Consider the following 27,624-nt stretch of genomic DNA (forward strand, 5'->3'; position numbering starts at 1 on the left):
AATTTATCTAAACTAATTCGAAGATTGAAACTATGATAAATAATTTTTGAGTTTTGTTAAAATTAAAATTCTTTTGGTTACAATTAAATGAGCTACTGAAATAAACAATTAAGTCAAATAAAAGTCCAATACACATGAAAAATAAAACAAAGAACATTTGGATAACAATAAAATTTTGGATGTTATGTAACCTAAAATAAAGACAATAAAGAATTCATGTAGTTCAATTATGACATATTTAAAGAACCCTGTAATCAACATGACTTACAATTGCTTGCATTATACTTATAACTAGCCATCCATACAGTAAAACCTGTACCAGCCTTGCATGTGTCAAAATTCTTACATATACATACTGAATTACAGTAAAATCAATCCTTTTTTTCATAATCTTTTTTTCCAGATTTGGCTCTTGATTTCATCAATTTAAAAAATAAATTAGGTACAATTGTTCTTAAATAAATAGCTATTTTGTGATGTACAGGGGATAATATGACTTCATTCTGTTCAAATTCTACTGCTGACAGGATCTTCTCTGCAACATATGATGGCGCCATTCCAGACTGTGTAGTCTTATCCATCACTGAAATAATACAGAAATGTACACATTATATCTATTATAATAATTAAAAAATTGGAAGAGAAGCCTTGCGAAGTGGTAGGAACCATGGGAAGTTCGTCCTATTAGATGCCAAGCCTTTAGAACAATTTCATGTATCATATAATAGTAAAACGAACTCAAGTTACATTGTATACAAACTTTAATTTTCTATATTTATCTTATCTATTTATAACTCTGTATTGCTACTTTCACTTTTCATTGTTTCTCTCACCATGACGACGTCAAACAAAATGCACCACTTTTGAGTACTTCAGGGGCTCAATTTCTGTATAAAAATTGTCCTGATGAAGCCTGCCTTGCAGGCGAAACATGTAGACATAGATAATAAAATTGCAGATCTTTTGAAGTGTTGTTGTCAATTTTAATTATTATTTAAGGATTGCATTCATTTGCATGATTTGACAACCCGGCATACCAAGGTATCCACTTCAGGGACTCTACCAAAACGATTTCACAGGCGTTGGTTCACCTCGCGGAATTAAATTTATTATTTAATCGTGAACCCCTGCATCCGAAAGGAACCGCCAAGCTAACAGCGCCGATCTACAGGCCACCAGCATATACATGGACCAAGGAATATTCCATACTTACGAAGAAATAACAACTGAATCAAGATGACCAAGATGTCCGATACCACCTATACATCTATAAATGATAGCAGCAGATATAAATGATTGCAGAAGAAACGTACCACGGGCGCCGATCTTAAATGAACTAGGAATTCACAACTATGCCATTATACAGACCAACTACTGCAGACGATCCAAAAATTATATAGTCACCAAATAATTAACAAAGGAACAGTTTTTGACAATTTTATCATCCACAGCGGCGATCATAATCTTCCTATTGTTGCCGACGCGCCGGGAAGTAATAACCTCCAACTATGGCCAGGTTGGAAGAGAAGCCTTGCGAAGTGGTAGGAACCATGGGAAGTTCGTCCTATTAGATGCCAAGTCTTTAGAACAATTTCATGTATCATATAATAGTAAAACGAACTCAAGTTACATTGTATACAAACTTTAATTTTCTATATTTATCTTATCTATTTATAACTCTGTATTGCTACTTTCACTTTTCATTGTTTCTCTCACCATGACGACGTCAAACAAAATGCACCACTTTTGAGTACTTCAGGGGCTCAATTTCTGTATAAAAATTGTCCTGATGAAGCCTGCCTTGCAGGCGAAACATGTAGACATAGATAATAAAATTGCAGATCTTTTGAAGTGTTGTTGTCAATTTTAATTATTATTTAAGGATTGCATTCATTTGCATGATTTGACAACCCGGCATACCAAGGTATCCACTTCAGGGACTCTACCAAAACGATTTCACAGGCGTTGGTTCACCTCGCGGAATTTAATTACATTATATCTATATTACACAAGAATGTGTCCATAGTACATGGATGCCCCACTCGCACTATCATTTTCTATGTTCATTGGACAATGAAATTGGGATGTTGTTCAGACTTCAAATTCATCAAAAACTATCTTGATATTTTTTTAAACCTGAAGCGGGAGAGACGAACGAAGGGACAGACGAACAAACAAATATCCACAAATCAGAAAACATAATGCCCCTCTACAATTGAAGGTGGGGCATAAAAATGATTAAAAAGATATGTTGGGTATACCTCAATGCTGATAACAACAAACAACACAAAATTGTTTAAACCATTTAGAAATTTGATTTTGGATAAAAGATCAACATACATATAAAACCTTGCTTTTAATCATTCACAATCGTAAATTACTGTCCATGAAAATAATACACTTAACAATTATAATCTTGTGTTAATTAGTCTTTAGTTTTCTATGTTGTGTTTTATGTACTGTCATTTGTCTTTTTGTGTACAGAATGATGGTCAGAGGTAAAAGAATATCCCCCAGGATTTTTAGAGGATATAAAAATGAAAGACATGAACATACAAGCATCAGCAGAAAAATAGGAAACAAGAATTTGTCTCTAGTACATGGATGCCCCTCACACACTATCATTTTCTATGTTCAGATGACTGTGAAATTAGGATGAAGAACACTAATTTGGTATTAAAATAAGTCATATCATAGGGAACATGTGTACTAAGTTTTAAGTTGATTGGACTTCAAATTCATTGAAAACTGCCTTGACAATTTTTTATAACCTGAAGTGGGACAGACAGACGGATGGACAGTCAAACGGACACACAGAAGCAAAGACCAAAAAATATAATGCCCCTCTACTATCATAGGTGGAGCATTAATATGACAACTTACGTCCATATTTAGAGCCATCTCCACAAACAGCATTCTTAGACAGATTAGTTTGAATGTACGCTGGACTTACTACACATACATGTATATTGTCTACTTCTGCTCTCAAAGAATCACTAAAAGATTGTATTGCATGCTTTGAAGCTGTATCTAAAAAAATTATATAAATAAGGACATTATTATCAGGTTTTGTGCTAATGTGGCGTAAAGCAACCAACAATCAATCAGTTAAAACTAAATCAACACAGGGATAAATTGTTAATTTCTGTGTCATTTGGTCTCTTGTAGAAAGCTGTCTCATTGCCAATCATACCACATCATCATATTTATATACTAGAACACACCTGTGATATCACGGGGCCGTGACTGAATTAAAGTATATAACTATACGCAATTAAGCCTTATTTTAGTATAACATGTAGCATTGTCATCTGATAAAGTCATGCCGATTATAAGATACACAGTTTTCTCTCCTTTCATATTTTTCTGTTTTAACCCGTTGAATCAATTATTGATGATATTAATTATTTGGAAAACAAAAGGTCCTGGAATGGAGTATTTTTGAATCAACAGCATTGTCCTAGTCTTAGTTATAGATATATTAGAATTCTTTGATTCGTTGTTTTACGTCATGCCCACAAACAAATTGAAAACTGTACCTATACTATTTTTAGTCCAGATTTTTAGTATTCTTATTGTTATCTTAGAAATTCTTACTAATTAAAATACTACAATAGGTTACAATTTGACAATTAAGTAGTGTCACTCAACCCCGTGATTATGACTCGTGTATATAGCATATTAATAATGAATACAACCTTTGGTGGTGTGCCTGTCAGAAGCGGAACGTACAGATAAGGTAATAGGTAACAGGTGAATATACTATTGGTATCGGTATCGGACTCGCCCCGGAACTTCTTAATTATTGGCAATATTAATTACGTGGAAAACAAAATGGCCTGGAGTGGTGTAATTTTTAATCTACACCTTTGTACTATATGAGTTATATATAAAGTTGAATTCTCTGATTCGTCGTTTTTACGTGATGACGGCTGACAAATTGGACCTCGTAATTTTAGTATTATAGATACATGCAAATTAGAATACATTTGTACTATGAAACAAAAAAAGAACATAATGTATGACTGCAAATTACATGGGAACTATTAATCTTTTTTTATACTAAGCCACTTGATTTCAATGATCTTCCTTATATAGAGAGGGGGTTCTCTTGAAATGTTTTCTTTTTATTATTTCATTCCCTCATTAAAAAAAATGATGTGTGTCAATATTTTCACTTTTTAGTTCACTAATAACCAGAAATAAAGTACATACTGCTTATGTTCATGATTATTCAATATTCAGATTCACATTCAACATGAGCAACATGATTCAATACAGAAGTGGGTTTTTTTTTGGTAAAAGTTTTTAAATTAGATTTAAAATTTGCAAGTATTCTATGATTCACATATGAGAGGTTGTAGATGTCCCATTTTTTCTGTTTGAATAAGATGTGAATCATAAAAAGTTTCTGATAGTTGAAAGACTTCAAATTTCAAATACATTACTTTATCTTTTTATTTCCTGATTACACATTTCTTTAGAATGCTTGATTTACTGATTGATATTTATTGATTAATTTTTGTTTGTCTAGCTCAATATTCAGCTTTCTATTGTGTAGTGTTTTATGAACTTTTTGTTGTAATTGGTCTTCTCTCATTTTGTCTTTGAAAAACAATTTATATACCGGTATCTTAATTTAAGAATTATTGCTGCATAGGCGGTTTAATATTGAGAGAATATGTACAGTGAGTATGTTTGGTCCTCTTATCTAAACTTATTCATTTTCAATTGTTTGCACCTCTCCTGAGTCAGGAATCTGATGTTAAGTAGTTATTTTTTGTTGATCTGGTTCATTAAAACTTGCTTTTATAAATTGTGACTTGGATGTAGAGTTGTCTAATTGGCGCTCATACCCCATCTTTCTATATCTATTCATCTTAACATAAATAAAGTATTTTTAAAATTAAACCAGATGCTCCGCATGGAGCAGCTTTATACGACTGCAGAGGTCGAACCCTGAACAGTTGGGGCTAGTATGGACACAACATTCAAACTGAATACCGCTCTGAATTTGGATTGTGATTAAACAGTTGACACAGCATAGGTTTCTGACACAGAATGAATGTGGTCTAATGAACTTAAAATGTTTTTTCTTTTTGCTTTTGAGCAATTCAGTATGCTGTTGAATATTAATCCTTTGATATTTAAAGAAATTTTCTGAAATCTGAAATAGAAAAAATTGAACCCCACCAATTTTTTTCACCTCCCCCTTTCCTTTATTCCAAAAATGATTCAAATTTCTTATGGAATTTACAACAATAACTACTCATTTAAATACATCATAAAATATAAAATGTCATACAGTCATGAGTTTCAATTACCAACCTTACACTGCTTTTAAATTATGTTTTGTACTTCAGTAATTGTTCATTAACCTGGAAACCCTTTTCCCCCCTTTTTTGCACCTTATTCCTTAACGGTTTAAGCCATAACTCCCAAAGACAGTTCTTACCATCCCTTTGTGGTATTCCAATATCCAAAATCTAAATACATGGTTAGATTCATCATATCAAAGAACCCAAAGAATTCAATTTTTGATGAAATCAAATAAAATTCAATTTTGGACCCTTTAGACCTCAATGTAAACCAATTTGATAACATGTCCTAGATATTAAAAATCTAAATAAATGGTTAGATTCAGCATATTGAATAACCCCATATATTGAATTTTTTTTGAAATCAAACAAAGTTTAATTTTGGACCCCAATTTGGACCAACTTGAAAACTGGGCCCATAATCAAAACACTTATTAAGTACATGTTTAGATTCAGCATATCAAAGAAGCCCAAGAATTTAATTTTTGTTAAAATCAAACTAAGTTTAATTTTGGACCCTTTGAACCTTAATGTAGACCAATTTGAAAACAGGACCAACCAGATGCTCCGCAGGGCGTAGCTTTATACGACCGCAGAGTTTGAACCCTACACAGTTGGGGCAAGTATGGACACAACATTCAAGCTAAATCCAGCTCTAAATTTGGATTGTGATTAAATAGTTGACACAGCATAGGTTTCTGACACAGAATGAATATGTTCTAATGAACTTAAAATTTTTGTTTTCTCTTAGAGCAATTCACTATGCTGTTGAATAATAATCCTCTCAAAAAAATGTTTGAAGAAATTTTCTTTTTATTTATGAAATTTCAAATGAGAAAAATTGAACTCAATTTTTTTTTCACATCCCCCTTTCCCTTATTCCAAAATTGATCTCAATTAAAATTTCTAATGGAGTTTGCAACAATAACTACTCATTAAAATACATCATAAAATATTAAGATGTAAAAAAACTGCTTGCTATCACTGAATGGTAAAGATTGTTTTAATTTATCAGTTGGTAGTAAAAAGTGAATAAACATTGTATATTGTATATATAACAAAGATTTTAGTTGATTCTGGACAAAGAAAGATAACTCCAATTAAAAAATTTCTTGCTATTGCACAATATTGTGCAATTAGATATTTCTTGCTTACTATTCTGGACAAAGACAGATAACTCTAATTGAATTTTTGTTTGCTATTTCACAATATTGTGCAATTAGATATTTCTTGCTATTGTGCAATACTGTGCAATTGAAAAGACTTGATATTTTAGATCCTGATTTGGACCAACTTGAAAACTGGGCCCATAATCAAAAATCTAAGTACATGTTTGGATTCAGCATATCAAAGAACCCCAAGAATTCAATTTTTGTTAAAATCAAACTAAGTTTAATTTTGGACCCTTTGGACTTAAATGTAGACCAATTTGAAAACGGGACCTAAAATGAAGAATCTACATACACAGTTAGATTTGGCATATCAAAGAACCCCATTTATTCAATTTTTGATGAAATCAAACAAAGTTTGATTGTGGACCCCGATTTGGACCAACTTGAAAACTGGGCCAATAATAAAATATCTAAGTACATTTTTAGATTCAGCATATCAAAGAACCCAACGGATTCAATTTTTGTCAAAATCAAACTAAGTTTAATTTTGAACCTCTTGGACCTTAATGTAGACTAATTTGAAAACGGGATCAAAAATTAAGAATCTACATACACAGTTAGATTCGGCATATCAAAGAACCCCAATTATTCAATTTTTGATGAAATCAAACAAAGTTTGATTGTGGACCCCGATTTGGACCAACTTGAAAACTAGGCCGATAATCAAAAATCTAAGTACATTTTTAGATTCAGCATATCAAAGAACCCAAAGGATTCAATTTTTGTCAAAATCAAACTAAGTTTTATTTTGAACCCCTTGGACCTTAATGTAGACCAATTTGAAAACGGGACCAAAAATTAAGAATCTACATACACAGTTAGATTCGGCATATCAAAGAACCCCAATTATTCAATTTTTGATGAAATCAAACAAAGTTTGATTGTGGACCCCGATTTCGACCAACTTGAAAACTGGGCCAATAATAAAAAATCTAAGTACATTTTTAGATTCAGCATATCAAAGAACCCAAAGGATTCAATTTTTGTCAAAATCAAACTAAGTTTAATTTTGAACCCCTTGGACCTTAATGTAGACCAATTTGAAAACGGGACCAAAAATTAAGAATCTACATACACAGTTAGATTCGGCATATCAAAGAACCCCAATTATTCAATTTTTGATGAAATCAAACAAAGTTTGATTGTGGACCCCGATTTGGACCAACTTGAAAACTGGGCCAATAATCAAAAATCTAAGTACATTTTTAGATTCAGCATATCAAAGAACCCAAAGGATTCAATTTTTGTCAAAATCAAACTAAGTTTAATTTTGAACCCCTTGGACCTTAATGTAGACCAATTTGAAAACGGGACCAAAAATTAAGAATCTACATACACAGTTGGATTCGGCATATCAAAGAACCCCAATTATTCAATTTTTGATGAAATCAAACAAAGTTTAATTTTGGACCCTTTGGGCCCCTTATTCCTAAACTGTTGGGACCAAAACTTCAAAAATCAATACCAACCATCCTTTTATGGTCATAAACCTTGTGTTTAAATTTCATAGATTTCAATTAACTTAAACTTAAGTTAGAGTGCAAAAACCTAGAAAATGCTTAATTGGGCCCTTTTTGGCCCCTAATTCCTAAAATGTTGGGACCAAAACTCCCAAAATCAATCCCAACCTTCCTTTTGTGGTCATTAACCTTGTGTTAAAATTTCATAGATTTCTATTCACTTTTACTAAAGTTAGAGTGCGTAAAATAAGTATTCAGACGACGACGCAGACGTGATAGCAATATACGACAAAAAAATTTCAAATTTTGCGGTCGTATAAAAATTAAGAATCTAAATACATGGATAGATTCGGAATATCAGTGAACTCCAATAATTTAATTTTTGATAACATCAAACAAAGTTTAATTTCGGCCCCTTTTTGCCCCTAATTTGTTGGGATCAAAACTCCCGAAATCAATCCCAACCTTCCTTTGGTGGTCATAAACCTTGTGTTTAAATTTCATTGATTTCTATTTACTTATACTAAAGTTATTGTGTGAAAACCAAGAATAATGCGTATTTGGGCCCTTTTTTGGCCCCTAATTCCTGAACTGTTGGGACCAAAACTCCCAAAATCATTCCCAACCTTTCTTTTGTGGTCATAAACTCTGTGTCAAAATTTCATAGATTTTTATTTACTTAAACTAAAGTTATAGTGTGTGAAAACCAAGAAAATGCTTATTTGGGCCCTTTTTGGCCCCTAATTCCTAAACTGTGTGGACCAAAACTCTCAAAATCAATCCCAACCTTCCTTTGGTGGTCATAAACTTTCTGTTTAAATTTCATTGATTTCTATTTACTTATACTAAAGTTATTGTGTGAAAACCAAGAATAATGCGTATTTGGGCCCTTTTTTGGCCCCTAATTCCTGAACTGTTGGAACCAAAACTCCCAAATTCATTCCCAACCTTTCTTTTGTGGTCATAAACTTTGTGTCAAAATTTCATAGATTTTTATTGACTAATATTAAAGTTATAGTGCGAAAACCAAAAGTATTCGGACAATGACGACGACGCAAACGTGATACCAATATACGACCAAATTTTTTTTTAATTTTGCAGTTGTATAAAAAAATACTTACATGCAGATCTATATGGTATAGCAAACTTGCCCTGTATACTACTGATGTTAACTATAGATCCATTCTGTTGGGATTTCATGTAAGGTAACACAGCTGTAATAAAGAGTAAAATGTCAAATTGATAATATTTAAGCATGCCAGAAATAAACTAGGGGCCCCTAGAGGCTCAAATAGTTCACACAGTCATAAAACATTATGCTTCTATTAAAACTAGATTCTGTAAAAACATTATGCTTCTATTAAAACTAGATTATGTAAAAACATTATGCTTCTATTAAAACTAGATTCTGTAAAAACATTATGCTTCTATTAAAACTAGATTCTGTAAAAACATTATGCTTCTATTAAAACTAGATTCTGTAAAAACATTATGCTTCTATTAAAACTAGATTCGGTAAAATTATTTTCCATAACTATCAAATGCTTTATAATTTTTCTGCAGAAACTAGTGTTCCATTTGTCTGTGTATGGCTGTATGCCACTGGGTGATTTAAATTACAGCATTTGATATTCTGTAATCTGATAAATTAGCAAATAATAAATGTCTGTATGTAATGTGACTTAATATGAAGTATCTGTCCTGAAGTGAAACAACCAAAACACAATGATACAAATGGATGTCCAACTTGCACTGTCATTTTCCATGTGGACCGTGAAATTGGGCTAAAAACTCTAATTTGGCATTTAAATTAGAAAGATCATATCATAGGAAACAAGTTTCAAGTTGATTAGACTTCAACTTCATCGAAAACTATCTGGACTTAAAAGCTTTAACCTGAAGTGGGATAGATGGACGGACAACAAACAGATTAATGGATGCACAGACTAATTAACAAAATGCCCCCTAGTTGTGGTATAAAGAGAACAATATCTAGAGGTCAATTAGAGGATGTTATAAATACCTTTGATACATCTGACTAACCTTTAATTAGAGCTATTTGGGCGAAGTAATTGACAGTCATTAGTTTAATGTCTACATCTAGACTTGTGTCTTCTATCTGCCCTCTATAGCTCAGACCAGCATTATTTATTACAATATCAATATGACCATGAATCCTAACGGCATCAGCAATACACTGAGGAATACTGGATAATTTCTCCAAGTCTAAAACTACTATCTCTGCTTGGTGTGTGGATGGTACCTATAAATTATAGAAAAGATACAGTTATAGCAAAATTTTAAAGTTTAAGGAAGATAAAAAGGGATGTGTCTATGGGCCACATAATGTCCCCACTTGTAAATATATGCATGAGTCGATGCACTAATTGTAAAAGTGACGCAACCCAATTTTGAACTTCGCTATTCCGCAGGGGGATACAAATATGAATTAAAAAGGTAAAATCTTATTTAAGTGTCATGTGTTTGGCAAGTTTATAGTTGTCACTAGCGGAGAAGGATATTTATTCCTTCATGGTTTGAACAACATTTAAAAATAAAAAAAAACCAAAAAGTGTTCTGTTTTACTCACTCTCTGGTATTTATATTATCCAGTGGTTGAAGGAGTACACATTGTTCTGTTTTACTCACTCTCTGGTATTTATATTATCCAGTGGTTGAAGGAGTACACATTTTGAGGGTTTTAAAACCTACAGCAATGCATTATTATTTCTTTGTTATTACATTGATAATTATATTTCAAATAATAAAACTTATGAAACAAAACAAATTTATAAGTTTGTATGATAAAAATCCAAGGAATCTACATGGCTTCACCTCCTAATTTACACAGGTAAGGTAAGTGCAGCTTGATTTTTACATCAGAGGCCCCTGAGGGGCCTCGGGTGTATTGCCATCGCCTACTTTTCAAAGATCTTCAAAGATCAAAGAAATGCATATATAATTAGTGTTGGGAAAATAACCGACATTATGAAATAGTGCAGAATAAAATTCCTTGTCGCTTCTTTTAAATTCATGTTTTCAATGGATACTAAGATTTTTTTGATTTTTTTAAATGCAAATTATTAATATGAAAATGTTTTGTTGTTTGAAATATTTGTATATTAATCAAACGATCTTCAATATCAATGATATACCGGAAAATTGTTGTTGCGGATGAATATCACAAATGCATATTCATCAAGTGAGCAAGAGCGAGCTTGAAGATAAACGAGAGAAAATCAATTCACGCAATTACACACAGAAAGGTAATCATATTTCAATTATTTGATTTAGAGTAACATCTTTAAACCGTTTGTAGCATATTTGTCTATAATATTAACGTAGCAAAATCAGGAATATTTAATCTGACACAATATTAAAATACTTTTTCAGGCCGCGTCCCCCGCAGCCACTTTGAAAATACCAGCAGATTGTGTAGGAGTAACAAGAACCTGCAAGGCCCTTAAAGATAAGGTTACTTTCTTTGTATTCTTTAATGCAACTATTTGGTTTTTTTAAAGATCTCAACAATTTTTGAAGTTAAATTTCTTTTCTTCGTAAATAACAATTAGATTGATCACTTTGGACACACACGTTGAACTATTTTCTGTTTTTTAAGGTATTGTTTCGGATTTTCGCTCCTTCTCTGACTTAGTTACTTGCATTAGTATATTTGAATTATGTCCCTTGACTAGAAAAAAAGCGGATTTTGTTAATGAATTTGTAAGTAATTATATATAATTATTGGTTGAAATAATTGTATTTTATGTAATATTCAGAGAATCTTCGACTTCTTATTCTTCCAATAGAGATGGACTATTTTTGAGTGTGAATTATGACTCTTGCTCGCTTGTAAAAGCAAGAGTCTTATTTTACACTGAAAGTCAGAATTTGGGTGAATCACATTTACTGAATTACAATTAGTGGCATTGTCCGTACCATTTACTAGCCTCTAGATATATTTGGAGAATCCTTACAGTTTTAGAGGTATAAATATAGATTACAAATGTAACTGTTATGCTTTTTAAGTCTTCCTTGTAGTTGTAGTATTGTATAATTTTGGACCATACAATACATGTCACATTACATGTATTGCCAAAATTATTAAGTTGTGTAACCATATCCATGTAAAATTTTAGGTATTTGAATTAGACATTTGTTCATGCATACATGATTACTTGAGCAAATACAATAACTGTCACTACGAGCACCCATGAGATCTTAAATTGCGCAAATATGATCACTTACATTTATGAGTAATGTAGAAAAGTAAACGCATAACAATACGCACATTAAAATTCAGTTCAAGAGAAGTCTGAGTCTGATGTCAGAAGGTGTAACCATAGAAAATAAACAAAATGACAATAATACATAAATAACAACAGACTAATAGCAGTTAACTGACATGCCAGCTCCAGACTTCAATAAAACTGACTGAAAGATTATGATTTTATCGTATGAATATCAAGCTCATCCTTCCTTTTAGGGGTTTAGTATCATACCAATGATACCATCATAACATATAAGAAGAACATAACTTGTCATGCCGACAACTGTTTTTTGAATAAATGTGTTCAGTTCCAATGCAAAGACCCGATAAGTGAATCAATATGAACGCCAAAATATGCAATCTTTAATGACCTGATAACAGTATCGTTACTATATCCCTTCTTAATAAGTCTATTCAAAGGTTTTTTTAGTTTCTGAGGTGAATACTGACACCTTTGAGCTATCTATAGATATTTTCATGTATAAATTGATAGTTATTTTAACCAATTTATACATTTTTTTTAATATGTTTTTGACAATTTTTTGTTCATTTAAAAATATAGGGACAACAGAGTTGGTGTATGTGGGTTCGATTCCCACCCTAGGCATTCATTTATATTGGCTGGTGCAAAGTGGGCAGTTTAGCTTAGTGGCCCCACACTGACTCTGTTGTTTATATGTCACTTAAAAAAATCAGGCGGCCTTCTTCAGGTCTTGCCATCACTATTTTTCTTTTTGTAAATCATAGACAACAAAACTATTGAATAATTGTGAAAATTATACCACAGATAACTATGGTAAAACTTTAATTGTTGTTGGAACAATTAAACTTGGCAGCAATGGCTGCCATCCAAGATCCAAAAAGTTTTTATATTGATGAATTATATATCAGATTTGGATTCTTTTGGTCACAAAACATTTTGGATGGTACACTGTAGGTGGTGGCAAAAACTTTATTCATATAGGCTTTAAGCTTTCGGGTCTGAAAATTGCCCTAAATCATCATGTTTTGACAAAATTTGGAACATAAAATATACTTTTATGAAAAGAACTGATTTATTGAGTGTTAAGACTTTAGAAATATACCCATATTTGAGAAACTAAATTGTGAACTTTTTGGATCTTTATGTAAAAGTTAATATTTTAGGCCATTTTGTACTAAGTACATCATGTATCTGTTAGTAGATAGCTCTTTCACAGTACATTGTTAAACTTAAAGATAAATTTATACCAACAATGACCAATATTAATGATGGAATGAGATTATACATGTATATAAACTGTCAGTGGCGGATTCAGAGGGGGGCGTACAATGTACATGTATAGCTGCAGATTCTTATTTATTTTTTTAAATATAATGGATAAATGATTGACTGTGTTGCAATAAAACCAAGATAACTCAGTGAAGCTATTTCTGAACATTAAAAAAGTTTTTATTGACTGCAACAGAAATCTAGAATAAGGGATAGTAATATTGCTGTGTTAACATCCACTCCATTAGTGATTGATCCAAAAGCCAAATGTTCCAGAAATTAGAAGACCTGGCCATGGATACTACATGAACAAACATTGTTAATAAATGTCATTTGTAGAGCAGGATCTGCTTACCCATCCAGAGCACCTGAGATCACCCCCAAGTTTTGGTGGGGTTCTTGTTGCTCAGTCTTTAGTTTTCTATGTTGTTTTTAGTGTACTTTTATTTGTCTGCATGTCTTTTTTAGTTTTAGTCATGGAATTGTAAGTTTCGGTTTATGAGTTTGCTGTTCATCTGGTATCTTTAATTTAGCTCCAATATTACAATTTGTCTGTTTTAATATGATTGTCTTAAACCTCTTTATCATAGTTCAGTGTCAGAGCATTGGTGAGCGACTATATAGCTACTCAAAGAATTGTTTGCTATGTTGATTCTCTATTATAAGTTATATGCTAACTATTTTTGTATGTGTGCAAACATATGGTCATAATGCCAATCTAACAGTTCTCATTTGACCACATAATCATTGATAATTCACAAAGTTAAGTATCCTAGTTCAAGTCAGTATCTCAGATATAATATAGCATAGCAAATTATATTATTTGTACTATATTGTAAGGTGAACATATCTGTCCGGTATAATATAAACACCTGTCATTTATCAATAATTCAACACAACTTGAGGTCCTCTGATGTTCAGTACTTCAGTACTTTGATTAATTCAAGTTAGTGATGTAATGCAAGAAGGGAGAAGAAAACACATCAATGAAGTTTTTACCTTAGCATTTGTTAATTCTTCTTTGAGTGCTTGTAAAGCTTCCCTGTTCCGTCCACATAATAGCACTCTACATTTGGCTTGATGAAAAGCCTTGGCACATTCTTAAAAAAAAAAAAAATGTATTCAACAATTAAAATCTTCCCTCATATACACTATTTCTTGTGTCTTCTACATTGTAAATAGATAAAATTCACTATGATTTAAACAAAATATGAAAAGTAAACTAGCCATTTGGATGTGTTGCTTGTTTAATAAGTCAGTATAATGAATATTTAAAAACAAATTCAGTTAAAGCAGATCTGAGAATTTCTTACCAATCATTTAAAAAAAGATTAATACAAACTTCAATTAGACTTGTATATTTAATTGATTCAGTTCATTTTGACAAGAAAGACAACTTTTGCACAAATGTGTTCTCATCAGGGGAGATAATTAAACCTGATATTACTGCATATCATCCTAAAATTAATGTAATTTTATCCAAATTTGAAGCGTACAGTTAACGTAATAACCTCCAGTTTGTAAGTTTTCATTTGTATGACGTCACGTTTACCCATGACTTCTTTGCGCCAAATTCATTCATGGTTTTCCAGGATTTTTTTTATTTGTCAAAATTAGACATTTTCCAAGTTTTATCGTATTATTTCTTTTTGTAATGCATTAGAATCGGTATAACAGTACTCTAGTTGAAGAGTTGCCACTGTCAATTTTGATTTGACGGTCGCAAATCTTCGTTTTACGGTCTCCACTACGCGTCGCCAGTAAAACTGCATTTGCGACCGTCAAATCTACAATTGACGGTGGCAACTCTTCAACTACAGTACTGTTATTCCTTAAGTGGTCTGGAGCTGGCAAGTCTAGATTTCTTTTAAAAATAAGTTTTACTGTGCATATTGCTATGTGTTTCTTTATTCTACGTTGGCTAGAGGTAATCCGGGAGGGTTCAGATTATTCATTTTTAGTTCTGACATTTATATGTTTTGGAGTTTTGTGTGTTGTCCATTTTCACTGAACTAGTACACAATTTTATTTAGGGGCCAGCTGAGGACCACCTCCAGGTGTGGGATTTTCTCGCTGAGTTGAAGACCCATTGGTTGCCTTTGGCTGTTGTCTGGTCTATTGACGGGTTGTTGTCACTTTGACATATTCCCCATTTCCATTCTCAATTTTCCTACAATAATCTTTGAAAAAGCTTAGTTTCCTTTTGTTTGTGTCTTTTCAAAATACATATTTTCAATGGTGTTAACATATTGTAGGAAAAGGATGTGAACAAAGTTTTAAAGCTTTAAAATTTAGACAAAAAAATAAATTTGCTTTACATGTAACATACAAATGGGAGATAACTCTTTAAACTTTTGTTTTCCATTTTATATACCAACAAGCTGTGTTAAAATTATCTGATATTTTACAGTAAAATAATTACCTTTACCAAGACCTGAGTTTGCTCCTGTAATCAGGACAACTTTTCCCTGAATGTTCTTCCTCTTCTTGTATGAAATCATCATGTACAAAAATACCAGAAATCCCAAAGGAAATCCTATGTAACTCCCTATAGTAGTCAGTGACATTATCATACAATAAACTGAAAAATAGAAAAGGATAAGAAAGTGTCAAAATTAGAGTAATAACACTTTGATTGTATAGATATAAATGTTGAATATTTTATTCTCAAATTATATTGTACAATATATTAAAATTCAGGTGGTAGAAAACTCCTTGACTAAAATTAATTTGCTTCTTTCAATTTTCAAAAAAAAATTAACAAAATATTAACATTAAACATTTGACAAAAATATAAAAATTTCAAAAAACTTGTACCACACACACTTCATTGGAAAAAAGTCATTGGATATATAAAGCAGTTTGACAAACACTAATTTTTATCATTGAGAAGCCTTATACATCCTTACCATTGGATCGTGATTAAAATGTTCAGCTGATTTTTACTAAGTTATCTCCCTGTAGTGTTATGTACATCTTAGGGACGTCATCAAATAATTGAATGGTCAAGATTTGCTCTGATAATTCAACCATTAATTAAAATATTATTAGACAATAAGTTTAGCTTTGTATAAGTTTGTTTTGCTGTCCTATCTCTGGAATCTCATAAGTGTTTTTTATTTTTATTTTTGAGACTTTGGTAGTGATGACAATCATGACATACAGTATCTAATTTCATGTTAGTTAACAACTTCTTCTGACTCTGTGTTTAAAAACCTCTTATAACAGTACAACTTTTCTATATAATTGCCTATCTGTGTGCTAAACAGAAGTGCAGACACTTGTATTTTGTTTATGACCATACAGTACATTGATCTTTGTAAGGCTTCAGGGTTCTTGCTAAGGATTTTTGAAGGCGAGTCTAGGGACTCATCCTTTTTAGCCATGATGAGTCCAACACCAAGAAGAAAATATTTTATTGCAAGATAATGTAATATTTTAGTCTCCATTTATTAACAGAGCAATGAAATAACATTAAATTCAGCACACTTTTAAACTTTTGCTATAAAATAATGAGATTTGTGTTTAAATGTGTTCAGTTTATACAAAATATTTCAATCTTGATGCATCTGTACATAGACTCACCAGTTTTGAAAATTGAGTCCAGACAGAATTTAATGAGTCCAAGACTCATGGATTGCCTCAGTGAAAACCCTGAGGCTTATGGTTTCTCTGATATGTTGATGGGTTGCTGTCTTACTGAAGTGTACCTCAAACATTCTTTAGTCTTATAATGTAGCTTATTCAAAATTAAGATATATTTCTTGGTTGATTTCCTTTCTAACAGCAAATGTGTGACTATCCAACATGGAAACAAGTGATTTAACAAGATTAAGATGTTTTTACAATAACAGTTTAACTTCAGAACATTCAATGAACAATTTGCAAAGAATACGATATTTTGGATAAGTCATCATTGGAAGCATTTAATAGAAAATTCAAGATTTTTCCTTTTCTTCATGTCAAAGGAAACTATACATTCCATTCTCAATTTTATTACATGGATGTTGACATATTTTGGGACACATCTGAACATAAAAGTGTTTTTTTCTCTCTGAATCCGAACATACATTTTCTTACTTTTCTACATTGGTTAGAGGTATAGGGGGAGGGTTGAGATCTCACAAACATGTTTAACCCTGCCGCATTTTTGCGCCTGTCCCAAGTCAGGAGCCTCTGGCCTTTGTTAGTCTTGTATTATTTTAATTTTAGTTTCTTGTGTACAATTTGGAAGTTAGTATGGCGTTCATTATCACTGAACTAGTATATATTTGTTAAGGAGCCAGCTGAAGGACGCCTCCGGGTGCGGAAATTTCTCGCTACATTGAAGACCTGTTGGTGACCTTCTGCTGTTGTTTTTTTATTTGGTCGGGTTGTTGTCTCTTTGACACATTCTCAATTTTATAAAAGAATTTTGTACTTCTCATCATAATAGTTTTTTTTATCTCTTGCTAGATAAAATAGATGTTTAACTGTGAAACACAATTTACACAATTAGTTTTTCTATGCTGTTGGGTTTCTGTCTCATAAAGAAGTACTTCATGGTTCCTTTTATTCATCTAACATTTGTTTTCATCAAAAAGCATTTCTTTTATTATAGTGACATGCATGCATACGTATGTAATAGCAGTTAAACAAAAAACAAATTTTACAGAAACAATTTTAAAAATACACCCAACACTTTGTGCCTATAAGTCATTTTCAAAATCTTCAAACATAATGTTTCTTTTATCATGGATTCTAATCATAAAAAAATAAAAATAATTACTTACACTTCAAACCTATAGATGCATGAAAACTTATTTGATCTTTTTCATTATTACACCATCACCATAATCTAAGCATCTTGCCTTTTAAATACAATGTTTCACAAATCTGTCAAAATTTAAAAAAAAAAATAATTTGTTCCCTTTAATGCAGAAAATAATCCTTGTTGAACTAGTACTGTGAGTACTAGGAAATACATGTAATTAAAAAAAAGTTGACAATTTTAATTGTATAGGTCATCAAGAAAAAAATGAAATTGCTGTGGCCTGATTTCCAACAAGGGATGAAGAGGATATTTAACAGTACAATGTAAGTATAAAGAAATTGGATATCAGACACTTTTAGTAGACTTTCAAGTGGGTCTCATTGGGGTCTAAGCGTGACGCGGGATTGCCGATTTTTCGTAAGCATGAAAGTCATATTATTGTGTCGTGAATACGGGAAATGAGGTCTTGCGGGACCCGGGAAATGACAAAAAAATGAGAATTGGTTACGTACATAGTGTAAGCGGGATATGGGAATCTGACAAAACAGTAAGCGGGATCCGGGATCGGAACCCCCCAATGAGACCCCCTTTCAACTTAATGCACATTAGGACTCCCCACTTTTTTAGTCACAATGCTAAAAGTCATTAAAAAATCGGAATTTGGTTTATTCACAGGAATCGGAAAATTTCATAAGAAATATGGGCCTCTCAGGCTTCATTGTTGCTGGACAATCTTTGAGATGGCTAGATACCTTATTATTGATACTGTTAGAATTTCTGATTCCTGAGTTTTATGTTTTTTTTCATATACTATCAACTACCAAATTGATCAAAGCACATTGGCTTGTGAATAGGAAATGGCTACATAGGCTCATATTTCACAAAATACTGAGTATGTTATTTTTGACATTTTGTGTTGTCAAGTTGCTGTCAAAAATAATTATCAGTATGATTTTGTCCTTTCCAAAATTGTAGCCAGATTGAAACATTATGTTATTCAAGTCAACGGATGAATTAAAGACAAAATACTATTAAAAAGCATGGTTTATGTGGATCAACACTGCTTTTTCACAGAAGAACGCATTGTTTACATTTTGCACCTTGCACATGTGATGAAACGGAAGCGGAAATTTCAAACGGTGTGCGCAAATGATTACCAAAACAAGGAGGACTGCGCATCAATCTTTGTTGTTTTGTGCAAGGAAACAAATGAAAATGAAATAGATTTTGGTCGACTATGTCGATTTGTGAACATTTAAATGACTATAAATCAATTCATGGAACAAATGCGTATCGATTAATCCATGCATATTTCGTAGCTTGCCCGTCGGCTGAAGCCAGGCGACGAAAGGTGACTAAAAATTATATCCCCCATCGACTGATCATGAAATGAGATCATTTATAAATTATATCCCGCAAAAAAATATCCCCATACCTACACCAACTAAATCAAATCATCTTTCAGAAAAAGGCATAATATGGTTTTAAACAATAAAGGCTATTCCTCTGAAAATGTTAAAAGGATGGATGGGGTCTTTCATTTCTGTTGTTTATTTCATCTTTTTTCTAAGCTAAGCATCACTATATTTTTGATTTATCCTAAACATATTGATAAGTTTCTACAAATTGTTCAAATATGAGGGTTATAATGTGGGAACCTTCAAGAAGAATAACGGCAAATATTTCTGCTAAATGATGTTAACCGTTCATTTTTGTACATGATGATAAATTGTACACTTTCTTTAAGTCGATAAAAATCAACTGATTTTGACGAATCAAGGTAATTGTATTCCATAAATAGCGGTACCAATAATCATGATAATTATTACAAACCTGGACGAATCAGAAAATTTTGAATTCTCACGATCAGGATATTTTGATGAATAATGTGGTAAAATGTAAACCAATTTGTTGCTATCAGTAGCCGAAAAATGACTGTTTGACGACTGAAGTTAAAGGGCATTAATATGGTCAAATAACATTCTATGACAAAAATCAGTAAATGAATAGAGCGCTATGCTCTAAAAGTGAAATAGACCACTTTCGATTTCAGACACTGTAACTTTCCTTAAATATTTCCTATCCTGATGCTTTTCTTATTGGCATCACTGTAAGAACCAATTTCACAAAAGGTTGAATTGCACAGATTGACTCTAGGTCACAGTGACTACAGTGTTACAACTCATTGATAAATAAAACCATCTTGAGATCAGTGTATATATTAATAGAAATGCTAACAATAACAATGAAACAAACTTATAGAATAAAAGAAAATGTTAACAGTTACTACAACTAAAATATAAGCTCCAAATAATCAGCCTGCTATTGTTAATTGTATTTTTTTTTTTAAAGTAAAATGACAAAAATATTGAACTTCTACTAGGAAAATTCAGAAACCCCCATCATCAAATGGCAAAATCAAAAGCTCTTACAAGTCAAACTAAATCAACTGTCTAATTCCTGACTTGGTACAGGCATTTCCTTGTGTTGAAAATGGTGTATTAGTGTGTTTTCGTTAGCTAGCTAATATAAACCCCTCACTTGTTTGACAGTCACTAAAAAATCCTTTATATATATGTACATTGACAACAATGTGTGAACAAAACATAGCAAAACTTGTTTCCCAATCCACTATAAATAAATATGTTTAAACTAACAAAACATTATCAATAATGATAGGTATAGCAGTCAAGAATAGGTGTACAACAGTAATAATTGTATTGTATTACTCATCTTTAGTTTAAACATATTTATTTATAGTGGATTGGGAAACAAGTTTTGCAACTTATATTAATCCCTTTCCACTTTGCGAGTGCGAGTTCTGCCTTGTAGCGGCATTAGCCTATTCTTTTTCGAAATCTACAAGGGTGTCTTTTACGTGCAAGAGATATGGCTCTCTCTTAACACGGGTCAGCCATTTATCGTCCCCTTCCGACGGACTATCATCGTTTCCTCAAGACCATACTCGCAAATGGTGTCGAGGGAGAGCCGAATATTGAGTTCCTGAAATTTTCATCCCAGACGTATTACTCATCTTTATCACAATCAAACAAACAATATATACATCAACAAAAACAAAAAAATGTCATAAGACAAAGCACAGAAGCAAAAATGAAAAATAAAAGACAAGAATGCAAAAAAATGACCATTTAATAAGACAAAAACACAATGGCCGGATTAATAAATACTAAGCCATGCCAAATAGCAATTACAAAAATGGATTACAGTAAAAAGAATAGTTCTTCATTCAATATTCATATATATAGATATTTCCTCAGCAAAACATAAAAACACTGATATAATTGAGAACCTGACCCTCATGTTTTGCACATTATTTTTATTTTCACAATATATTTAAATATTAGAATATCAGCATTATGTAATGCTTAGATTTATTTCAGGGGTAACCCAAAGTGTGATTTTTTTTTTTTATAATTTTAGGCTGCTTCCAATAGATGTCATACATGTCAGAAATATGCACTAAGGCTTCATGCCTGCTTACACTGTGTTTATTTTGGATGCTATAATGACAGGCATATTCATGGACATGCTGAAAGGAAGGGCCACCATCTGGGTATATATATAATTTTATATGTACATTTTATAGTTACATAACATTTCTTACATTACATGTACAATTATTATTTTACATGTTTTAATAAGTTAGAAAACAAGCTATTAATTTCAACTGAACAGTTTACTTGTATATAAAATATATGTAGTTTAAACGAAAATGGACCACTATAAACACATACATGTACATAACAGGTTGACATATTAACACTAACATGTAACTGCCTAAACATCATCCTAAGTTTTTTTAATCTGAAAATAATGTTATTGTTATTCTTTTGTTAATCAATTGAAGGAGAGATTTATATAAAGAGTACACTTTATCTGTGATCATAAATTAATAACTTTGTTTTGTTTATTTCAGCTATGGATTTAAGTTATGGAACCGTATTCTGTTTTGCCTGTAATGATTACATGTACGATCCAGAATTAGAAACAATTTCTACCTCACAACATCAAAAATCTGCAAAGGCTCAAGGTACAGAGAGTCAAATATATACATAATCAATGTATTTTTCTATATTCATCTGGTTCATAGTTTTCTTCATGAATGATCTTCAACATTTGATTTAATTGCTAGCAAAATCTTTACTTTTTAGCTCTGGTACTTGGCCAAATGTCAGAATAGGTAAAAAATTGAAAACTAACATGACTAAGCAAAATGACAATTTTAAAGACAGTGATGAAATATGATTTTTAGATAAATGTTCCTAAAGAAATGAGAGAAGTTTTTGCTCAAACAGACTCTCCATTTTCTAGTATATTAGAAGAGCAAATACCTGAAGTAGAGGAGGGCACTCTAATGTCTCCTCTTTAAAATGGAAAGGAGAAATGTGTTAAAGAGACATCAACCCGATCAAAGAGACATTTTTTTGACAATAATCTATTTTTCAAACCAGTGGGTCAGTTAGACAACCCTTAAACAAATTGTAAACTACAACACTTGCGTATTTTTGCAAGGGTACAACTGATTCACCAATTTAATCACTTTATGTTGTATTTATTTCAGGATTAAAACAACAGTTTATAAGATGGGAACCTACTGATATTGAGAAGGAAATACTATTACAGAATCCTAAAAGAAGGAAAGTAGAAACTACATCAACAATAGGTACATTTCTGCAAAATTAACAAATTCAAATCAACAGCATTATGAATATATGGTACCCATCCATCCATGGCATCCAAAAAAAATATTTTAGGCAAAAGGTCAGATCAAAAAGATAGCAAAGCATTTTTTTATTACTGAATTATGTTAGAATAGCAACCCAAGTTAAATGTCTGTTTCAGGTTTGACGTAACAAGTCATAAATATAACTTATCTGTAAAATCCAGAAAAAACTACTACTTGCTACTTGTACTAGTACAAATTTAGGATTTGTCTGAATATTAAGCAAACAATAATAATCAATCAATAGAATATTAGACAATTAAAAGTCTGGAATGAAACACACATTTGAATTTGACAAAATACAAAGATGACTTCATATCAGGTAGACAAATAAATGGGTTACCATGCAAAACACTGTTATTTACAGAATAGGAATTGCACTTTCAATTTTTTTTATTACTTTTCTATAAGTAAGCTATTACACCAAAGCAATCTGTTTGTTATCTGTTTCAGGTCTTCGAGGATTGATTAATTTAGGAAACACTTGTTTTATGAACTGCATTGTACAGGCATTGATTCACACCCCAGTTTTGAGAGACTATTTTTTAGCTGACAAACATGTTTGTGAAATGAAGGACGACGAAGCTCGGCAGTGCCTTGTTTGTGAAATGTCCAGACTTTTTCAAGAAGTAAGTAATATAAACTAGCTATGCTTGTAATGATAATTTATTTACACTTTACATAAGTAAAATTTTGAATCAAACAAAATAGTTTATTTACACAATTTTAGTAACCATGTCTCAAAAAATGCTTGTAATTGAAGATATTTATGAAGTAACAATTCCAAACAAATGTATTGTGTGAGACATGTAAAGCGTGATTTAACTTTTTTTTTACTTAATTGCAGTTTGAATAATTCAAAATAAACAAAAATATGTTTTTTTTTAACTTTCTCAGTTTTACTCTGGAGCCAGGGCTCCACATATTCCGTTTCGTCTTTTACACCTGGTGTGGACCAATGCTCGTCACTTGGCAGGATATGAGCAGCAGGATGCTCATGAGTTCCTGATTGCAGCACTTGATGTGTTACATAGACATTGTAAAGGTTACTCCGCCAATCATTTGTTATCTCACAGTCGACCAAGTATTCAAGGTATGTGTATTTCTTGTCACATTTGTCTTCCATAGACTAACTTGGATTCAATTTCTATAAAAATCTGGTATAAGGGCTATTCCTTTAAAATGTATATAGGAGGGAAGTTCAATTATTGAAAGTGGGGCATTGCATCTATTTGCAGTGCGTTTATTACTATTATGCAAAATTATCTAAAAAATGGTTCTTGGGTGTAGGGATATTTTGAAAGTCCCTTCCTACCTTCCCACATACATTTAAATGAAAAAGCCCGATATGTCTTCTTGGAAATTCCCTTTTGATAGTCAATTTCAGATAAATGTTTGGTAATTCCCCCATATGGGTCAATATGCGCATTAGATATTCCATAGGCCATAATGTTAACGTTTTCTTCTGTTGCTCAGGCCATATCGTAAACTTGGATATGTATGATAGCTCGTTTTGAAGCTGAGACACTTGGACATATGTGGTGCGATTTTCGGGGTGGCAAGTGTGATTCGTTTTCCCGTCAAGTGCCCAACCCCGAAAGATAGTGAAAAATGTCACTCTCCACAGGAAATAATCCCAAAATTCTGACCATAAAAATCATTAAAAAATATATCCTTTGTAATTTTTTGATCAGGTTTATTTTTGTATACTTTTTTTCACATCACATCAGCTCTATAAAACACCAGTCCTAGTTCATTTATGTCAATTTTTAAAATCACAGCTCCCACATATGCATGGCGGACTAATTTTTTAATGAGAGTCAAAAATCTGTGTTCCTCATCTCAAGGTCCTTTAGGGGTCTTGTCCCATATTAGATCAGCTAATGTCAGATTCCACTTATTTTGCAGTTTGTATCCCTTCAGTACACATTTCTGAACAATTCTGTGAAGTTTTAGCCATATCTGAAATAAAATAAGGTCATTTTAATACTTTTAGGTAGCAATGTTTATAACTGTTTAATATCATTTTTAAGAAAGAAAAAAACACAATAAGCATATGTTATAAATTTTCATTTTAAACATTTGTTTTAACTTTTTTTGGTATAACTGCAATTCATAAGCCTCTTTTACCTTACAGACTTTCTACAAATCATCTTTTTTTGTTGATAAATCATGAAAATATAGTGTTTTTCACTTAAAAACTATCATTTTTAAGAAATTTTTCCACCCTGAAAGTCTTGTTTTCTATTATATTTTTTTTTATTGAATAAAAAGCTCTTATATCTTTGCATTACTGTAAAGATTAGTCATAGACCTTTCCAAAACTAGTCTTGTTTTTAAAATCCATCAAGTAATAATATTTTTAGAGGTTTTCTTTGTATGTGTCATGAAAGTGGGAAAAATGGGTTATTTTTTTGGTGAAGAGTACATTGTGACGTCATGGTTTTTGTGACGTCATTGCATTATGACATCATAATTTAGAGTTGTACACAACTTACAGAGTGTAGTAATTTTGAAAAATGAAAGGCAAAAAGAAACGAAACAAATTTAAGGTTGGTAACCAAGCTTATTTATCACGTTATGATTCCCTAGCAACAAATCAAGATTGCAATGGTGTTGCTCCATCTACAGCTCCATCTACACCTCCATCTACACAGGTTTTAAAAAATTCATCTATGCAAGTATCATCTGCATCATGTAAAAGTGAATTTACTAATTCAACTACAAATGTATTGCCAAAAAAGCCCAAAGAATCCCTCTGGTTACCCCGCCTTACTGAAAAGGATTTTAAATTGTATTCTAAAGAAAGTTATGATAAGAAGTCATATGTAGCACCTCAGACTGAAAAGTGTGCTACTACCGTGAAACTCCTTCGTCCACATAAAGTGTCTGATGACTATTTGGATGAATATTTAGGTGATACAAATACAGAAAATAGAACAGTGGATAGAGATTTAAATATTTTAATGATGAATAATCTAATAATTTGTCATATAAATGAAAGTCCACATTGTAATGTTCCACATTTTGAACTTGTGCAAGAGACTCAGTGGGGTCTCGGTTGGATTTGGGAATTAAAATGTACAAAGTGTAAGTTTATATCAGAAAAATATAAACTGTATAGAGAAATTGAAACTGGGCGTCCTGGCCGCAAGAGTGCCAGCATAAACTATGGGTTTCAAACTGGTGTAATAAACTCTAACATAGGTAATGATAGCGCGCGAGTACTTTTGACCAGTTCGTGTATTCCTCCTATGGCAAGAACAACAATGCAAAGAATAACCAATAATGTATGTGACAAGGTTGTTAAACTTGCTAATGAGGAAACTAAAAAGGTGGTTGAGAATTTTAAAAGGAGAAATGAAACCTTAGGGTTAAATAAAAATAGTCCAATAAAATTACAAATGGATGGTACTTACCAGAGTGTTTATATTAAAAGTAGACATAAAATGGGTCAAAATGCCTCACAAGCAATTGGCATTGCCTGTGAGAATGAAACTGACAGTCATGATGTTATAGGATTTCACTTAATAAACAAACTATGCTGGGTCGGTGCATGGTTACGGGGTAAAGGTTATGATGTTGAATGTCCTAACCATGAGCATTGCACAGCAAATACCAATAGGTATGATCCTTTGAGTGAAAAGGATCTAGGGTATGAAATAGGTAAAAATATTGCCACAAATGAGTTACTTGTAGATTATTGCACTACTGATGGTGATGCAAAAAGTGTAAAAGGTTTACAAGAGGCAATGCAAGAGGTATTTGGTCCCTTATGGTCGGTTAACAGACTTGCCGATACAATTCATAGGGGTCAAAGTCAGTTCCGTGAAGGAATTCGAGCAAATTTTAGTGTCGGTATGTTCCCTGGTGTAACAAAAGCTCAGAAAAATGATATAAAAACAGCTTTTGCAAATGATATAAAACTAAGGTCACATGGTATAATGAAATCATTATTTATGAAGTACAATGGTGACCGACAACAAATTTCAAAATGCTTGCCTGGTATTGTTCGGTCTGTGGTAAATTGCTACAGTGGTAATTGCGGTGATACGTGTAGATGGAGCATAACACTTTGTAATGGTGGTAAAAAAACAAGCTGGTGGTATAAATCAATAAACCTAAATAGCCATGGCTTACAAAATGGGTCTCTGATACCAACTGACAGAGACAAATTATTAATAGAATCATTGCTAGAGATGAAACTCTCGCAGAGTGCGTTAGATCAAATGAAATTTTTCAGTAACACTAACAAGTGTGAGTCTGTAAATAGGACTATTTCCACATACCTACCAAAAAATAAGAATTTCTCCCGCAATGCCATAGGTCGTGCTTCTGCAGCAGTCTTGAAAGTAAATAATAATAGAGATGTTGCCTTGGTTAAAACTCTAAAAGCTGTTGGCTGCACAATGGGTAAAAAGTCTCGTGCTGCAGTAGCTCTGAAAAAAATACGTAAACTTGAAATGTATGATAGTGCATATCAAAAAAGTTCAAAAGTAAAATATCGAAGGTTACAGGCTCGTAAAAGGCAGGCGATTAATTTTCTGCTTCACAAAAGTAACCGAAATGACGGGTACAAAAAACATCAGTTGGAACCAAAGCTTAGTCAGTTAACTAACTGCAAAGAGTTTGTTCCGCAGCCTGGTTGTAGTTTT

At 32.1% G+C, this 27,624-nt stretch overlaps 2 protein-coding genes and 1 long non-coding RNA gene across 7 annotated transcripts in view; 1 reads left to right on the forward strand and 2 right to left on the reverse strand.

Annotated features, from left to right (window-relative positions):
- LOC134724535 (dehydrogenase/reductase SDR family member 7B-like) lies at positions 1–19,419 on the reverse strand. 5 transcript variants are annotated; one of them, XM_063587622.1, is made up of 8 exons: positions 19,317–19,355; positions 18,245–18,347; positions 15,895–16,053; positions 14,472–14,572; positions 9,994–10,213; positions 9,072–9,164; positions 2,884–3,030; positions 1–583 (listed from the first exon to the last, which is right to left on the reverse strand). In XM_063587622.1, the coding sequence occupies exons 3-8, from the start codon at positions 16,043–16,045 to the stop codon at positions 372–374; spliced, it is 924 nt and encodes a 307-aa protein (XP_063443692.1). In that variant the 5' UTR covers positions 16,046–16,053; positions 18,245–18,347; positions 19,317–19,355; the 3' UTR covers positions 1–371. The 5 variants fall into 5 exon arrangements, with proteins under 5 accessions (XP_063443692.1, XP_063443693.1, XP_063443694.1 ...); XM_063587623.1 differs by having other exon boundaries at positions 19,255–19,345; XM_063587624.1 differs by having other exon boundaries at positions 19,326–19,344.
- Positions 19,382–27,624, forward strand: part of LOC134724534 (ubiquitin carboxyl-terminal hydrolase 22-like) — a 25,739-nt gene continuing 17,496 nt past the window's right edge. Inside the window, exons 1-6 of the mRNA XM_063587619.1 lie at positions 19,382–19,576; positions 21,667–21,799; positions 22,163–22,276; positions 22,808–22,909; positions 23,423–23,598; positions 23,867–24,062. Of these exons, the coding sequence (XP_063443689.1) occupies positions 19,463–19,576; positions 21,667–21,799; positions 22,163–22,276; positions 22,808–22,909; positions 23,423–23,598; positions 23,867–24,062 (835 nt within the window). The 5' untranslated portion in view covers positions 19,382–19,462. The remainder of the gene's footprint in view (positions 19,577–21,666; positions 21,800–22,162; positions 22,277–22,807; positions 22,910–23,422; positions 23,599–23,866; positions 24,063–27,624) is intronic.
- LOC134724536 (uncharacterized) overlaps positions 24,378–27,624 on the reverse strand; it is a 5,123-nt gene continuing 1,876 nt past the window's right edge. Inside the window, exons 2-3 of the long non-coding RNA XR_010108445.1 lie at positions 27,263–27,408; positions 24,378–24,931 (exon numbers count right to left, since the gene is read on the reverse strand). This is a non-coding gene — a long non-coding RNA (uncharacterized LOC134724536). The remainder of the gene's footprint in view (positions 24,932–27,262; positions 27,409–27,624) is intronic.

The sequence above is a fragment of the Mytilus trossulus genome, chromosome 7 (assembly GCF_036588685.1).
Source record: "Mytilus trossulus isolate FHL-02 chromosome 7, PNRI_Mtr1.1.1.hap1, whole genome shotgun sequence".
Lineage (NCBI taxonomy): Eukaryota > Metazoa > Mollusca > Bivalvia > Mytilida > Mytilidae > Mytilus > Mytilus trossulus.